This window comes from Herpailurus yagouaroundi, unplaced genomic scaffold, assembly GCF_014898765.1.
Source record: "Herpailurus yagouaroundi ecotype Mexico unplaced genomic scaffold, PumYag 163, whole genome shotgun sequence".
NCBI lineage: Eukaryota > Metazoa > Chordata > Mammalia > Carnivora > Felidae > Herpailurus > Herpailurus yagouaroundi.
In genome coordinates this window covers 61,963,239-61,981,544 of record NW_024412404.1, presented here as the reverse complement: position 1 = coordinate 61,981,544, position 18,306 = coordinate 61,963,239, and the positions used below count along the sequence as shown (strand labels likewise).

The 18,306-nt window shown below is 48.8% G+C and overlaps 1 protein-coding gene across 1 annotated transcript in view; it reads left to right on the top strand.

Annotated features, from left to right (window-relative positions):
- ADAM12 (ADAM metallopeptidase domain 12) overlaps positions 1 to 18,306 on the top strand; it is a 299,802-nt gene that overhangs the window by 204,042 nt on the left and 77,454 nt on the right. The window contains exons 7-10 of the mRNA XM_040486933.1: positions 5,443 to 5,508; positions 6,574 to 6,645; positions 11,369 to 11,538; positions 14,285 to 14,369. Of these exons, the coding sequence (XP_040342867.1) occupies positions 5,443 to 5,508; positions 6,574 to 6,645; positions 11,369 to 11,538; positions 14,285 to 14,369 (393 nt within the window). The remainder of the gene's footprint in view (positions 1 to 5,442; positions 5,509 to 6,573; positions 6,646 to 11,368; positions 11,539 to 14,284; positions 14,370 to 18,306) is intronic.

Genomic DNA, 18,306 nt, shown 5'->3' with positions numbered 1-18,306 from the left:
CCCCCCCCGCACGGTAGAGTGACAGATTTAAGAGCTGGAGTCACAAAGTCTGGCCTCTGTGGTCCCCAGGGCACGTTTCTTTCACTCTTGCGACACTCTTGCCTTCCATTCCAGACCTCAGAGAGGAGGTGATGCATCGGTGGCTCTTCCAGTCATAAACAAGTAGAACATTTGCATTTGGCTTTGGAGGTGCTTTGCTTTGAGACCCCGGCACCCGTGCTGCGAGATTTACAACCTGACGGCGTCAATGACACTCCAGTACGTTTGCCATTTCGTGCGGAAGTACGACCTGGGTCTCCGCCCGCCAGCCACATTTTCACTCTTTAAGCTCAGGGCTCTCTCGACCTGCGATTGGCCCTGTAATCTCCAGTCCTTCTGGCTTCAGGAGGAAGGCAGAAAACCAGACCAGCAGCACCGTTTTGTTAGCAATGCGTATTGGGGTGTAGGTGAACCTTTAAATTGAAAAGCGAAGGCTCCGTCCTCAACGTTTTGCTCTAGAAGTCGCTGCGATTGTTTTCACGGAAGAGAAAATGTCTGTGACTTCAAGTCCATCTACATAATGAAAATGAGACAAAAACGTCATTTTCAAAGAAGGGGACTCCTTGGGAACTGGAACGGCGGGCGAGATGGTGTGGGACGGCCTCTCGGGTAAATACGAAAGGGGCACATTCGAGTCACGTGCCGCTCACCTGCCTCACTTACAGCCTCCTTCTTTTATGCTCCACAAAATCAATGTCACTGCGGCTTGCTCCTCTTGTGTATGCACTACGGTGACCGCCCTCGGCTTCGCCCAGCATTTTCTGGTGACTGTTGCAAAGATTGGTTTGCAGGCTGAGATTTTTCTGCAGATACGTGCGTTTTCCTGCCCGGAGCAGCAGGAATAAATCAGCGCTCAGGGTTTGCACTGGCTATACTGTGAGCCTGAGGTATTGTTTGTCATTTTTACAAGGCTCTACATTCGGTGTTAGTGAGGACCAACAGGTTGCTCCTGGCAGGGCGCCTGCCGTCTCCAGCTTCGCAGTCAGATCGCGCCCCCGCAACCCGCGGAGCCCCTGCCGCTCGGCTGTCCTGTAGACTCACCGCCCTCCTTCCCTGCCCGTCAACCAGCCATTCGAGAATGCAAGCTCATTTGAACACCGGCCTGAGCAAGCTATAGGCGAAGGCTTGGTAAATCTGCTACAGGAGGAAAATCACATAATACGGCCCAAAGGCACATGTAAATTGTGTTTGAATTACCCTCTCTTTGGGGATTATCTGTGCTGCGGTTCCCCTCCGTGAGTGTGGGTAATTATGAGTCAGATGCAAAAGGCGATAGTTCCTCTGGCAAACAGTGTTTGCTCAGGCTGCTGAGCTGGTTGGGGAGACCCTGCCGTGTTTCCTCAAACGTAGCCATTCGGGGGCGCCCGGGGGGCTCCGTCGGTTGAGCGTCCGACTTCGGCTCAGGTCACACCTCGGGGTTGGTGGGTTCGAGCCCCGCGTCGGGCTCTGTGCTGACAGCTCAGGGCCTGGAGCCTGCCTCAGACTCTGTGTCTCCCTCTCTCTCTGCCCCTCCCCTGCTCACGCTCTTTCTCTCGCTCAAAAATAAATAAACGTTAAAAAAAGAAAAAGAAAAAAGTAGCCATTCGGAAACGGGCCAGGGCTACCGCTTTTGATTTCTAGACAGCCTCTCCTGTTGGTTTGGTAGAAGACACAGTTGCGGTGGTGACAGGAGTGGCAATAATCCTACCGGTCCTCCGCAGAGCCTGAGGATAGTGGAGTATCCGGAAGTGGCCAGAACCACGTGACCTCACTGATTGCAGCAGGCGTAACGTAATTCCTCTCTGACATAACCATCTGCATATCCATCCCTCCCTTGGTCGTTCGTTCGTAGATCTTGCTGGTAGGTAACGGAGGCAGTTCCACAGCCGCTTCTTTGGCCCTGAGTCCTGAGCATCCATCAGTGTGAGCCGAACGCCCAGAATCTCCAGGTGTGGATTCCTATTAAGACCCAAATCGACGAAGACCCTGGATAAATACATAACAGATCTCGCTGGTGCCACTGGCGTTTTGGACTCAACTCCACTTGTCCCGTGAACATTCAGTTCACCGGACTGAGCCCGTTCCTCTTGCTTCTCGCTTCTTCGGCTGGTCGTTTCTGCAGCCCGCGTCCTGCCCGGGCCCCGGAGGCCGTCCCCCCACGCTGCCCGTGTGCTTCACCCCCGCGCAAGTCACTGCCAGGATGCAGGAGAAGACCTCACACAGCGGGAACCAGGGCTCGGCTTCTAAATACTCACAAAGTGACCTCGGAGTCAAGGCAAGACCCTCGCGCGAGCCAACAATGACCCTTCTCTACTCAGAGGCAGATACACCAAACTTTTGATCTGTTTAATTTGCCCATCTTGCCACCCTTGGAGACACTGGCCCGGGCTCCGTTGTCACTGTCTCTTGGTGGTGGTTTTAGCCCAGTCAGCTGGAGGCCGTTCACCGATCTCCATGGTTGCTGTCCTAGCGGTCGCCAGCCATCACCTGCACTCCTGGCTTCCACCATCGTCTTCCAATAATCCATTCTCCCAGCAGCCAGAGTGATATTTTTAGAACCTCACATGCAGGGACTCCCTGTTGCTCTCAGGTCACCTTCAGCCTCCTTGCCGTGGCCCCTGCCCCATGCACGTCTCATCCGCAACCCTCCCTCCGCTCCAGACTATGGAGCCGTCCTGCCTGTTGCTCTAACACCGCCTGATCTCCCAGCCTCAGGACTTCTGCTGTTCTATCCGTCTGAACACTGTTCCTCCACACATACCTACTTCTCTTCCTTAGGTCGCAGCCGCTTTAGTCGCACGCCCCCATCTTTAACCTCATGGCAACAGCACCTTCCACAGACTCAGCTGTATTTTTGCTAACTTTTTATTGTCACCCCATCCCCCGGCCCCTCCTGGGACGTGAGCCTCGTGAGCACTTTAACTTAGGTTGTTTGCCCGTCCCCGTATCCCCAGCACCTAACATCACGCCGAACACAGAGCTGCAGTAAATACTTGTGGGGCAAGTAATGATACACAAATAGTCTGGCCCCTATGGGGAAGGAGGTTCGATGAGAGTTTATCGAAACCCTAATCTCAGCTTGTTTTTCTGACTTGGGTTGGGTTAAGTCCCCAGGGCCAAAGTTCTTGCTGTAGCATGTTGGGGGATATTCTGTCTCCGGGAACTTGGCTGTGACAACTTCAAGAGGCCCAGGAACTGGTTCCCTCTTGAGCAAGACTCCGAGAACGCCTCGGTCTCCACCTTGGAACCGAGACTGTTGGGCCACGTTCAGGGGCTTATTATGTTCCTGTCTGTTTGGGGAAGGGCTTTTGTTTATAACCCCGACAGTGAAAATTCAATCAAGCAACCAGTTTCAAATGTTGCTCTGCATATCAAAAATTTTACATACGATTTTTTTTTTTTTTTTTAAACTGGACGGCCCAGATAGGTCAAAATCATGCGGAGGTAATTTAAGCCTCTCTGTGTGCCGCTGACGGAGGAATGAATGTTCGCGGCCATGAGCCGGCCCCTCCCCCATGGCTTTTTATTATTATGTGGTTAGGCTTCTCTCTGAGCTTGCAATTCTCTGAATTCATGAGAAAATCTGGACTCCTCTGAAAACTGCAGAGACAGGAAAATTGCGTTCATGTGTTTGTTTTCATTATCTGGAATTGTGTATTTTCTAAATGATGATCCAAGGCCACTTGGAAAAATCCCCTGGTCATTCATTTCCCCCCTTCGTGGTCTGAAAGGTGTAAGTGCCTGAACAACCAAGGCCCTTCCTGCGAGTTTTTCAACAGAAGATTAATTCATTTCTTCTGTGATAGAGCTGTGTTTTCTCCTGGAGGATTCGCTGAATCTGTTCATGATTAATCGCAGAGTCGTGGGAGAAAAGGAGACTTCTGCGTCTTTCACACCGCGATAAGGGAAAAGGGCCAGATCTTCACCCCTTCCAAAGGTGCCGCATTTGGGGTACACGAGCGGGTACGGCCGGGGCTAATCTTTTCTCCCGTCTGAGTCCACAGCTATCACCATAAAGCCTGCCTGTAACACATGGTCATGAAGCTTGACTTCTTTTCTCATAACGTGGTAAAAATATGAGAAATGATACCTTTTCCCTCTTCCATACGGTTTCCAGATTTCTTGAGGGATACCTAAATTCATGAATCAGCACAGCTGGGCGGCGAGCAGGAACACTGCTATGATACAAACATTTTTCTTGTAAAAATCCTGTTTTGAAGATCCCGGACTGATGGGGATTTGTTTTATAAAAGATGTTTCCCTCGGGCTTATGTGACTGGAAAGCTGATTCAAAGCATGCCTTGGTCATTTGTGCCATTGTCTGAAAGCATGGCCAGAGCACGAGAGCTTTAACCGGGCAGCAAGATCGTTAACGCAGACACCAGCCCGTCCGTCGCGGGGACCAAACCCAGCTCGACCCCCGTTTCCTCCAACTGCCTTTCATTGCAGAAGCAGAAGTCTTTGTTGTTTTTTTTTTGTTTGTTTGTTTTTCATGTGTGCTTTTGAGACCACCCTCCAGGAATTGCTCTTTTTCTCCTAAAAGTGCCTTTGGGATTCTCCCAGTAATTCATGGAAGAGTGCAAATGTTTTTTGAGGAAGCTTGATTAAAATGTAACCCACGTCAGAGGCTGCCTTCACTAGTCATACGTCTGCCATCGCCCTCTCCTCCGTGCCTGCCCCTTGGTGCACAGTCTCTCTATTCCTCTCCACTCCTTCACCCTCCCCAAACCCCCTTCTCCAGGGCCTGGAGTTCAGTCTTTCCGTTCTTCCTTTCCTGACACTGTTTCTTGCTACCCTTGATCCTTTCTGGTTTTACCCTTAGCACCTCCTTCTTGCCCGACTCTGTTCCAGCCTGGCCGTCCCCCATTGTCCGGACCACTCGTCCTTTGCTTCTAACTAGATTTTCGCATGATCGGCCCCGAGGAGTAAGCTGCCTGAAACGGGCTATTCAGTGTTGCCCCCAAAAGTAGGCCATAGAGGGGAGGGTGACACACATGAGACACTGGATGGCATCGTCTTCTGTAGTGATCTTCACATGTGCCGCAGGTGGCTCAGAATGAATGGCCGTCGGCTGGCTGGGGTTCCGGAGAGTTGCTTTGGTCTGACTCGTCTACGTGCATGTTTCGTGTAATAACGTTCTTGACTCGTTCTCGTCCCGCCGCCATCAGTGAGTCAGAGGGCAGGCAGGATTCCTCTTGAAGGATTTCCCGGATGGAAATGGAAGCCGGTCACCCACGTGGAGAAGGTTTTCCAGAGGTTGTCGGGGTTGGAGGTGAACTTCAGAGGGGACAGGGGTAGGGCCGGTGGCGGTGGCGAGGAGTCTCTCGCCTCAGTTAAAGGGTGTGGGTCCAGAGATACGGGCAGTGTTCTGGAAGCCGCGGAGAGGTGTTATGGGAAATTAAAGGCCGTGTTTACTTTTGGCAGCATAAAAGAGAGACCCTCAAGATGACCAAGTACGTAGAGCTGGTTATTGTCGCGGACAACCGAGAGGTAAGAGCTTTATAAAACTTCTCGGTACAGTTGGTTAAAAACAGAAATAGGGAGAAGAAAATATTGAGCAAGTTATCCCTCGCCCTGATTAACCTCATTCTCTATGAGCCCTTAAAAGCATTGGAAACAACCCGTTGAAGCGGTTTCCTAGTATTACAACATATGAAATATTACAAATGCACCTGATAATCCAAAATAATGACAAGGGCTGCAGTAAAGGCAGGACGGCCCTGTGGCTAAGGTCCCCAAACAGAAGTATTCGGGGGAAATGGCAGATGGCTTAAGAAGGTATTCTACAGCATTTGGGGGGAAAGTTGGGTTTAAAAATGTCCGACGCATCCCAAACCGAAATGAATTAACGAATGCAGGCTGCAGGGACACGGCAGAAAAACTGACGTGTGCTTCGGTGCTACGTTAGCTTTCTTCCTTTCGTTGGTTTCCGGTGAGCTGTTTTGAGATGATCTTCTCTGAATTCCTTCCTCACCTCTGCCACATGGTCTGGATGAGGTGACTTTTTCTCGTGAACTCACTCGACACCTACGAATGAAACAGGCTCAACCGTTTCTCAGAAAACTGTTCCCGTTCAGGAAGGTCAGATTTGAGGGGAGAAGGGGACCTCATTAACTTTTCTCCCTCCTCCTCTGCCTTGTTTGACCGGTGGCCATGAGCTTCTATTCCTTTTGCTGTTTCTTTTTTAAAAACAAATATAAAGGAAATTTCTGAGGATGTTAAAATCAAGTTGATGATATGAAAAATGGCTTTGGACTGCCTTCTCGCTGTCTGTTCTCTCCGCCAAAACATGTCACAGCCTCCACCATTTGTGAGGCTGGAAAAATCACAGAAGTGGCTGTCTCCTGAGCGCTTGGCTTGGGCAAATTTCAGGGAGTTTCAGAAAGTCCCCAGACAGGGAAATTTACTCATCAGGATGGGAACTCATTTCACCGTAAACTGGGGAGGGCCCCGGGTGGTGTGTGAAGCCCAAGACTTCACATTTCCAGGAGCTGGGAAGATGAGATTCGATGGATATTCTTGCCGTTATTAATGCTGACATTTAAAATTATTAAGTTTCAGAGGCAAGGAAAAGATCTGGAAAAAGTTAAGCAGCGATTAATAGAGATCGCTAATCACGTTGACAAGGTAAGTTCTTCTTGGGGTAATTAAATCACTCAAATCACGTAAATGTTTAGAAACGAGCTGCAGGGAATGAAGCACACCTCGTCTGACTTGGCAGTGAGATCGGTTCTGCCTCTGGTCCTGGGCTGGAACTCGGACTTCCCCTTCCTCTGAGCACAGAATTCCCGGGCCTGGAATGGCTACAGGAGATGCACGCTGTCTGGACCGCGGTGGCCTGGGGCTACATCTCCCTCCAGACTCCCTTCTGGCCAGAGACCCAGCGTGAGGGGAACCCTCCTCCATCAGAGCTGGAAAACCTGTAGGACGCATCCGACCCTCTGGGGAACTCCTAAGTGTGTCTCCTCCCAGGTCTCCCCAAGTTGCTCCCCAGTGGCCGCCCCGCCCCCCCAGGGGCCGAGGGCAGGCTGTCATTTATAATGGACACGCGGGCTCCAAGGTCCGGAGACACAGCCATTGGCTTTCGGTTCATTCGGCTGTTGGAATATCTCGCCGCCCCCCCCCCATTCAAAGAGGTTGGGAGCTTTGGCAACCAACCTTGGCAAAGGTGGTTCAGACCTAGAGGAAACCCCAGAAGCCTGGTCTAATCCCGGGAGTGTGTGCTCAGCAACACTCCCTACACTACCTGTCCACAAGCAGAGGGCGAAGCTGTGTGAGCACCTGCCCTTCTCCACGCACCCCGCGGAACAGAGCCATCAAGCTGTCTGGTGCTGGCTCTCGGTCTAAAATGGCTTCTCACACCCGCCTGCACGTTGGAGTTGCCTGGAAGCTTCCAAAGGCATCGCTGCCCGGGCACCTTGGCAACTGGGGGGCTGTTAATAACTTGCACCGGTAATTCGAGAACAACATACCTCGGAAAAGACCTGACGGACTGCATGGAATTTGCCAGCCTGGCTGTTCTTGTGTTTCTGGCCGAGAGAGAGTTCAATGGCTGAGCACCCGTAGGCGGGCCGCCCCCAGCAGACCCCGAGGCCCCTGCTGGGGGTCCGCGGGCTCCTCCAGATGCTCTGTGCCTCTGAACCTGCTCACTGAGGAGCCCTGGGCTCTGGCCAGTGTTCCAAGGTTCAGTTTTGCATCGCTGCAAGTGACAGCATCTCGGCCCCAAAACGACGACTGCTCCAGGGGCAACTTCACGTTAATAGCTGCCCGGCTGGCTGCGTTGGCCTGAAGGGAAGGGGGAGAACAACAGCCCAGGCCGAAAGACCAGGCAGTGATTTAGTGCAAAGGTGACCTTCTGAAACCTCCAGGCCACTCCCCCCCACCCCCCACCCCCGTAAGTAAAACACAGGAGGCGGGTCTGATGCTCAGAGGCGAGAGCGAGGCCTGGGCGCTGGAGCCGAGGGATGTTCCCCAGGTCCTGATCCCGCAGGGCAGGGCAGGGCAGAGCCCTGACGCGTGTGATCGCCCAAGCTTCGCCTCTTTAACCTCTCACCTCCAATCTGTCCCACGTCTTCTCAAGAAGTTAGCACCAGCCGCAGGTCCGTTAGCGCTGACCCTCTGTGACCTACTTCTGGAAGGGCTGGTCTTCCGTGCGTTTCATTTCTGCAGGTACCTCCCCTCTCACGGGAGTCTTTGTTCGCCCTCTCCTGAGCCGGTTGCCTGAAGGATGCGAGTTCTCGTGTCGGACCCCTCAGGGGCTTCCCTTTAATTCCACCCATTTTTTTCAGATCCGTTTCTTCCAGAAAGCCTCCCTTGAGCCCTCAAGCACAGCCCCCTCTGAATCCCTGGTTTCTGCCCTCTCTTGGGAGTTCAGTCTGTTGGAGTGAACTGTCCTAATGGCCAGGAGTCCCCAGCCTTGAGCCTCTTGCTGACCTCTGAGCAAGGGCAAGGGGACTCTCGTCCTTGTTCTTGGTGCCCCTGCTGAGCCCGGCACTCAGCAGGAGCCGAGCAAATCCTTGTCGCCGCTGCGTCCGTGGGCGAATCGATGCCACCGCTCTTGGATCGTGTCCACCCCCATCCTGGGCTGCATGGGCCAGGCCGACAGCCGCCAGGCCCCCGTCGAGCGTCTCCCCAGGCCTGCAGTCACAGTGGGTCATCTTGGAAGGGAGCCTGAGCACTCGCACAGAAGTGGCCATGCTACATAGCGGTTTAAATCTGGGCGCCAGGCCCACTCTGCTCGTGTCCACATCCCGGCTACGCCAGTTGTGCCTCGAGCCTCCAGGTCTCGGTGTCTCTGAGTATAAAACGGGGTTAATGCTAACTCTTGGTTCATGGAGCCGTCGTGAGCACTAAGAGAGCCGCGGCGTGGAAAGTCCTGAGTGCTGCGCCGAGGACGTAGTAAGTGCTCGCTGAGTGTCCGCTGTGGTTACGGGTATCAGCCATCAGCAGCCTGGGAAGAACGCTCCCAGCAGGCAGGATTGTGTATGATGACTCAGGAGGAGTAGCACGCACGACACTTGCTCAGTGACGCCGATTTGGAGAGGAAGGACCGTGTGTGATATGCTGACGTGTGAAGTCTGTTGTAAGGATGTGACCCGAGAGAGCCAGCAGAAATGGTAACCCGTCATGGTCCGAACAGCTCCTTGGTTGGCCAGCACCAACGTCAGCTCTGAGAAACAATGACACGTAGTCCCATACAGACCTTAGTGACCCTTCCATACAGCCCTCACCGGAGGCAAACAGTGTCCCCTTTACAGGTGACAACCCTGAAGCCCACACAGGGCATTGGCTCTGAGGTTGTGGCATAGCAAGGCGGTGTGGGCATCGGCACTGGACTTCTTACCCATCTGCCTCCTGATCACTGTTACCTTTGTGCCTGACACAGTGGGAAGTGTGGTCCCTCTGTCAAAAGGCAGCAGCCAAGACGCATGCCGTCAGGATTCCAGAGGAGTCCGGGAGCTTCGTTCAGCCCAGGAAGCCTGGGCTGGGAGCTTACGAGTGGATACCACAGACAAGACCAAGCAATGCTTTTTTTTTCCCCTCTCTCTCTAATTACTTTAAGTTCTAATTAGTTCCTTTAATGAACTATTGGTTAATTGCAGTATTGGTTTCAGGAGTAGATTTCAGTGGTTCATCATTTACATACAACACCCAGGGCTCATCACAAGTGGCCGCCTTCCTGCCCATCCCCCACCTAGCCCATCCCCCACCCACCTCCCTCCATCCACCCTCAGTGTGTTCTCTGTCGTTCAGAGTCTCTTCTGGTTTCTTTCCCTCTCTCTTTTTTTCTTCCCTCCCATATGTTCATCTGTTTTGTTTCTTAAATTCCACATATCACAGACCGAGCAATTCTTGATTAAAAACAAGCTGTTGGGCAGCATTTGGGTCGAAGCATTGTCTCATGAGCTTATTAATGTAATGCCCCTAATTGTCATCTGCTTGAAACCCAGTTGACGTTCTGCGATGTAGCTTGTGTCCCAGTCATACCCTTGTGCTCACCAGATGACCGCGGGGAGACGAGCAGGAGAAACGGCGAGCCTGCCCTCCGCGGGTTCAGCACCAGGGTCAGAGGCTCACACTTGGGGAGCTGATTGCCCTCTGGCTCACCACATTGGCATGGGGCTTAACCATCAAATGCGGAGCTTCTGTGACTTGTGTTACTTGTTGGCCCGGATCCTGGTAGAGGAAAAATGGGACGAGCTAACACCTGGAGCTTAACTTTGGCTGCTGTCATCAGTCACCTGTTTCTGCCTGGTTACCGGGCGTCTCAGAAAATGAGGACCTTCCCATTGTGTACCACCTCACCCCTCCTGGGTGTTGGAAGATTTTACAGCCAGCCAGGTGATCCCGTGTCCTCAACCCCCGGGGCCTGGGCACAGAGCCACCTCCTTAGCATAACGCACTTAAGGGGCAGGAAAGTAGTTGGGGGCAACACGGAGTTCTTCCCTCTGCCCTGACCACTCATCTCGCCCTGGATAAAACTATCCCTTAGCCATTAGAAGAATTGCTCGTCCTACCTCTGACCCAGGACGATCTGCTTGTGGAGGGAGGGCTGTAGGTTGAAGTCAGGGATGTGTACAGACGGGAGACAGAATAGCAATGACAATACTTGCCTTGGGCAGGGTACCTGAGACTTTCTATCACAAGGCTGTAAATGAGGAACTTCCTTTAGAAGATCTTTCCTGTGACACCTCTGGTGAGCTAGCTTCTGGCTGTGAGGAGAATGGTCAACGAAGTTCCGGAAGAAGGGTTCTGCTTATCCCTTTATTATTCCGAAAGATATTGATTTGTTCATTTGATTAGAACCTTCTCGGTTGGTTACAAGGGACAGAATGTGATCGTGTCAGCCAAGTCTGAGTCTTTGCTGAAAAATTAATACAGATTCGTTTTCAGCAACTCGTAGGTAGCACGTTTTGCTTAAAAGGAACAAATTATTGTCCTTGGCAGTGTCTGAAAAAGTCTAAGTCCCTCATTGTTTTTCTTGCCATAGTTATTAACTGGCTGTCTTTAGGCATAATGTGACTATGTTAGCAATAGTAACACATCTATATGCACATTTTAAATCACCAGTGAACTGTGTGGAACGTGTGCTTCCATACCAATAAGGGCAGACGTCAAAAAGCCTATCAACTTTGGCATCTAACTGGCCAACCACATTGGAAACCCAGTTAACACATCACTTTGTATCAGACGCTGCAAATATTTCTTAAATTCTAACACCACAGGAACAAGGGAGCAGAGAGGGATTTTTCTCACCCGGGTCAGTGAGGTTCACAACATGCAAATATGTACTAGCCTTCCTTTGAAGTTCTTATGAATGTGATCCCCAGAGGATGCCTGTCTCGGTCAGTTTTACAGACCACTGAACATTCGGATAGTGCTGGTGGGCGTCGAGGTATGGAATGACATCGACAAATGCTCGATTAGTCAGGACCCATTCACAAGCCTCCACGAATTCCTGGACTGGAGAAAGATGAAGCTTCTACCTCGAAAATCACATGACAACGCCCAGCTTATCAGGTAGGGTGTTCGTGGTCTGTTCTTTGCTTGAAGAACGCATGACCTCAGCAGCCCCCTGTCCTGGCAGTCGCTGAGGCTTCACGCCTCTCTGCAGAGCTCACTGGCTTGTACAAGGGTGTTTCCCAGCCCACAGCAGCGGGGCACACGCCATCCTGACCAAACTGTGGGTCTGTTGGGAACGTCTCCCTTTGAACCCCCTAGGAAACCTATCCCTCCAAGAGACGTCTTATTTTCTTTTTCCATCACCTGGATGTTTTCCTCTATGCAAATTTCTCTAGTCTCTGTCTTGATATAAAATTGTCCCGAGTAGGCGATTAAAAAAAAAAAAAAAAAAACTCATTTTCTTTCATTATTACCGAAAAATGTTTATGCAAGATGTGAGGACGATGTATTAGGATGATTATTGCCAGATGCCTGGAGAGAGGAAATGTTCATTCCTCCTCCTGTTTCTCTAGGACTCTGGTTTTCTAGATCAGAGGACCCCAGCGGTCTGCATTCTTTCGATCTCTGTGGACTGAGCATCCATCAGGAAGCCAGCACCCTTGAGGTGCTTTTAACATAACGGTGACCAGTACTGTAAGGCTCCCTGCTCTCAGGAGTCCCCAGTCCGTTGGGAGAAGGTGACAACGAACAAGGAAATTGCAGAGAGCCCTAAGTGTCACGGAGATAATAAAATGAGGGAAAACACAGCTATAATGTAACATACTATATTAGGAAGATATTCGGACACCTTTATATTTAAAGGGAAAAAAGTGTAATCATAAACTGAATTAGTAAGGAGTGCGTTTTTCCCAAAGTGACAAACTTTTTATTAAGACCCTTAAACCTTATTCTTACGTTCTCATGTAGCTCACTTCCCTGAATTGAAAGCTTCAGGGTCAGAGACACTTGTCTTAGGCAGATTGTGTCTAGTTTCTTAAAAACTTATAGAAAGCTAAAAACCATTCTTACCCCGTCCTCACTTAAAAAATGCCTGCATACAAACCGAGGCTGTTGGCATTCCCTGATAATTTACTTTGGCCATTTTCACAGGGTTGTTTGTTTGTTTTTTTTTCCCGCCTTGGATATTTGTGGTCGCCTCATATTTTATGCATTGATTAATCCTGAACTACTAAAAGTACATTTTAGATATTCTGAGTCAGAGTATTTTGTTTTGATTTTTTTTCCCCAAACGGAGTCTGTCCAACTTGAACATCTGGAAATAAATTAGCCTCTTATATAACCTTATTATTTATATGCATATATAATGGTATCTGTTAAAATGGTCTATATGGATGTAAATACAAAACCTGTAACCCCAACTGCTGTACATAGGAGTATGAAGGACGGACGGATGGACAGATGGATGGATAGATACATGCATACATACACAGATGAGGTTTTATATTTACTTACTCCCTTTTGTCCAGTTGAATGCTGTCAAAATAACTAACTTTTCAAACAGTATGTGTATACCTACATATGTACATGGCCAAGATAACATGAGTAAGTCATTTAAAGATTTAAAAGAGATTCCCTTAAAGAAGATTCAACAAATACAAACAATGTGGGTTTTTTTTTTAATTGTTTAATGTTTATTTATTTTTGAGAGACAGAGCGTGAGTGGCGGAGGGACAGAGGGAGAGACCCAGAATCCCAAGCAGGCTCCAGGCTCTGAGCTGTCAGCACAGAGCCCAACGCGGGGCTTGAACCCACAAACCGCAAGATCACGACCTGAGCCGAAGTCGGACGCTTAACCGGCTGAGCCGCCCAGGTGCCCCACAATGCCATTTCTCTCTAACAGATGGGAATGACCTTGGACACTTCACTGACTGAGCCACGCAGACACCCCTGACAAATACAAACAATGTTTAATTTGTAACGCAAGAGGGTCGAATGAACAACGCTTGCATGAAACAAGCCTTGATGTCATTGGACTCACTGAAGCCAGTACCTGAGCCATAACGTCCCCTCCTGGAAACTTCCTTCTGGTGTAGTAAGGCTTTGTGGCTGCTTATTCTACATTGACTCCAGAGGAGCAGTCATTTCTCTGCTGATTCCCCTTTTGCCAACTACGTTAGCATCACACTTTAAAGAGTTTGGGTTTCTGGCCTAATTGTAACGTCACTCAGGAAAGCAAACTTCAGCTACAACAGGAAGTCTAGTGAACCACCACATGCATTTCATTTAGTTACCAGTGATTTTCTGTGATGGCCTCAGCGCTTCATTAGCAGGCATTGTTCAAAAGGAGTAGCTCCTGGGGCGCCTGGATGGCCCTGTCGGTTAAGTGTCTGACTCTTGGTTTCAGCTCAGGTCACGACCTCACGGTTTGTGGTCAAGCCCTATGTCAGGCTCTGTGCTGACTGTGCAGAGCCTGCTTGGGTTTCTCTCTCCCTCTCTCTCTGTCTCAAAAATAAATAAGTAATCATGAAAAACAACAACAACAAAAACAAAAAGGAGCAGCTCCTTCCAGTCCACGGGGAATAGGCAGGATACGACTTGTAAGAACAAAGGTCACAGCTGGTCGTTGGCCGAGTCTTGCAAACAGAAATCTGAAAGGAGTACGAGACCACGATGCAAAGTCAATTTTAAAGGAACCGAGGCTCCAAATCACCTGCAAACACCCCCTCATGTGGCTGTTTTCATTTGGGTACCTTTTCTTGCTCTGACTCTTACTGGGATGCAGGAATGTCCAACAGAATCTCGAACGTTAGGAAATGACTTCGTCCCGTATTAATTTAAGAGTGGCTTTTTGTCTGTTTCCTAGTGGGGTTTATTTCCAAGGGACCACCATTGGGATGGCACCCATCATGAGTATGTGCACAGCAGAGCAGTCCGGAGGAATCGTCATGGTAAGTCAAGGGCACCAGCAGGCTGATGTTGGTGCCCCAGACACTTCCCTTGCTGTCTCGGGACAGCCCCGCTTTTATCAGACTCGGTAAAATGAGGCCTTTTTCTTAAATGGCTTTTAGATGTAATTCCACCTTATTTTCTAGCTCCGTTGATGATCTTCCCTACCCCATAATGTTTCAGGGACTCTTTATTAAAAACACCAAGTCACACACAAGTGAGGCGAGTGTGTAAAAATAACTCAGTGGAAGCCCGTCTGCCCCTTTTTTGGAGAAGAAGTTTCAGCTGGGGTCTTGGGCCAAGCATTTCAGTCCAGGATGCCTCCCGGCATTGGGATGAGCCAGGACACGGGGTTGCCCTCCTCATTCGGTTTCTTAGACAGACTGTGGTCTCACCAAACATTACTACCAGAATGGTTTTCTGATGGTTCTGCGTCCAAGGCCCAACAGCCAAAAGTCTGAGGTTTTTAACTGTTTACCACTGCACATGCTTGACCCACCTCCTAGCCAGTGTCCAATTTGTCTTTATAATAACATTAATCTTGGAAGGCAGATACTTAGGTTTATTGATCTGTAAGGATATTTTTGTCATATGTGGGCTCTATACGCTTATACAAGGGAGCAAAACAGGAAGAATATTTGGGGCTTGTTTCTTATGAATTTAAGAGGGAAAGAGCTTTGATATGCTACCCAGCAGGGGACTCCTGTTCCACTCCGTCCGTTACTTAGAAAAAAGGTTTCACCTCAGGCTGGTGCTGTCCCTCTTCCGAAAATATAGCGGCCCCTTTGCACCAGCCCTCAGCCAGGGCGTATTCTCGGAGACCAGTCTGACATCTCCGTTGAACGAACAGAACCTTGCCCTTCTAAGAAACCATGGTTTCCTCCACACTCTGTTTCCAAACAGAACCTTTCTGAATACTCCATTGTATTAAGGAGCCGAAGGAGTAACGTTCTGCTGACTCTTATTTTCCTTCCGTACTGCCTGACCTCAGCTTCTTAGTGAACATACATAACAAATGTTGTCTCTTCTCTGATAAGTGTTGCTAATTTCCTATAAACACGCACTGAACATATAAGCCGGAGAGGCCTTTGGGAAAAGCGTGGTCACTCTGGATTTCTGGCTTGTACAAGCTACCCTCTGGTTTTCTTTGAACTTACAAGCCCTGGGTGTGCTCTCCACCGTGGAAGTCCCTGGAAAGGTTGCTTTTTGTTGGTGCCAGGTTAATTTCAAGTCAGATCCTGACTATATTTTTACAGAGGAGCCTGTAAAATTTTTAAGAGGGAATAATTTTCTGTTTCAGGGCTCCATGGTCAGTTGCTCCTGACTTTGCCACGTAAAATGGGCATAAATATTTTTTAGAGCTCAAACTGAATTCCTCATAAGCATAGCAGACTCTGCCGTTTGGGGTGTTTAAACATTTTTATAACCATTCTGATCATATTTAAGTGGCTTTCTTCGGTTTGTATCCCTTATTCTGTTTCCATACAAGCGCTTGATCAAGATTCCTCCTTTAAAAAGCATACAGAAAAGCCTGGGTTTTTTTTCAAATGGATGAAAATGAACGTGGCAGATATAAGCAAATATGTGGACGGCAGTGGCAATCAGGTCGAGATCAAAGTTCATCAACAGGAAATATGTTTGACCGACATGTCAGCGGTGAAGGTCATCCTTAGACACATCCTTTGTCTGCTCCACTTAGGAGAGAGGCGTCAAGTGGGACGGAAGGCCACAGCCCCTTTAATTCTATAAAATTCCTGAGATAAATGAGCTCAATGTTTTGGCCAGACCTGAAACTTCTAGACTCACATTCTCCTATTATGTCTCTGGAATTAAGTTCATGGGTGTTCCATGTGACTATGCCTGCTTCAAGGACTCACAAATCTAAGAGGAAGGAAGTCAGGTAGCGAAGAAGCAAGAATCCCTATCAAATTGAAAAGATGAGTTCCACTCCTGTTTCGCTATTTTTTTAAGATAGAGCAAATCATGAATTCAGTAACTTAAAGCCATGCCTTTGTATCTAACTGAACTGAAACAATCTAGGTTTGGGGATGATGCCATAAATAAAGAGGTAGGTGGGGCGCCTGGTTGGTTCAGTCAGTTAAGCGTCTGACTCTGGATTTTTGACTCAGGTCATGATCTCACGGTTCATGGGATCGAGCCCTGCATCGGGCTCTGTGCTGACGGTGCAGAGCCTGCTTGGGATTCTCTCTCCCTCTGTCTCTGCCCCTTCCCTGCACACTCTTTCTCTCTTTCAAAATAAATAAATAAACTTGAAAAAATATTTTAAAATATATTTTAAAAAAATAATTAATTTAAAAAGAAGTAAGGTTTTTTTTTCTTATTACAAACCTAAACTGTTTGTCAGGGTCCCTTGAGAGACAATTCTGTTCATAAGCACCGATCCGTGAGACAGTGTAAAACAGTTTGGCAATTGAAAACAAACACAGGCCATTTGGTGATACAAAAGAATCAAATAATCGTTTTTAAAGGACGAATTCCTTGAATTTTGTGCCAGAGCATGTGAAATGTGGCCCTCCACATTCCTAGGTTGACGACTTTCCCTTTGCCAACCTGTGTTATTCTTGAGAATTGATTTCCTGAAACATACTTGTGAAGCTTCCTACAACAGGAAACTGTAAAATCTAAACAAAGTAATTTATTAGGAATTTCATCCATTCTAAGAATTACTTGGTTCCGTGATGTGCTGCTCTCTTCTTAGACTCAGGGCTGAAAAGGGGCAGCTACAGCTATAAGCAAGAACCTATAATAATCTTTTAGGAGCACACCTTTACACGGGGCCCCGCAAAGGTTATCTGTGTCAGGAATGATGCTTTCTCCAAAGCTCGGTGTCACTGTTTCCTGGCAGTTTCTTGGAAAACCCCTTATCTCTTTCCTGGGAGGCACAAAGCAGTATTTGAATAAGGGACCTTCTTTGCTCTGCGATGTGCAGCCCTTTTCAGAAACACCACCGATGGGCCCAATTTCTGCAAATCACATTTAGTAATGAACAGTTTTCGTGTGTTCAAGTTAAGGAACGATATTTTAATAATCAGCGTTGAATCATTTAGTAATGATACTGTAAGTAACAATAATTTCCAGTATCTGTTTAGCCAAGCCAACCACGTACTCCGTTAAGATAGGGGTGGCCATACAATGCTTGCTAGACGGAGAGACCACCTTCCAAAACCCATCAAAGGGTAGAACGAACCCCCGGAAGCAAGAGTGAGAGAATAAGGCTGCTTCGGTCCATTTCCAAAGTCTGCAAGAGACCAGCAAGAAAGAGGCATAACTGGTCTACCATATAATTCAGTGAATCTTCAGGTTATCCAATGTGGTTAGCTTTTTTTGTGTGAATTCTTGTGAATTTTCCAAGTATCCTTTTTTTTTTTAATTTTTTAAGTTAATTTATTTTGAGAGAGACAGAGTGTACGGGAGGGGCAGAGAGAGAGGGAGAGAAAAAGAATCCCAAGCAGGCTCCTCGCAGCCAGCGCAGGGCCAGACGTGGGGCTCGAACTCACAAACTGCGAGATCGTGACCCGAGCTGAAGTCGGACCCTTAACCACCTGAACCACCCAGGCGCCCCTCAAGTATCCTTCTCTACCAAGTAGACAGGAGGGGTGTGCTCAGTAACACCTGCTCAGGTCTTATTTAGAATGTCACAAAGTATAGGGGTGCCTGGGTGGCTCAGTCACTTAAGCATCCACCTTCGGCTCGGGTCATGATCTCGCGGTTCGTGGGATCGAGCCCAGAGTTGGAGCTTGTGTTGACAGTGCAGAGCCTGCATGGGATTTTCTCTCTCCCTCCCTTTTGGCCCCCCCCCCACCCCCCCCCTCAAAATGGATACATAAACTTTCAAAAGAAAGAAAGGTGTTTTATAAGAGACTGTGGGGAACAGAATGGAGATGATTGCCTTGAGTATTTCACATAAAGACATAAGGA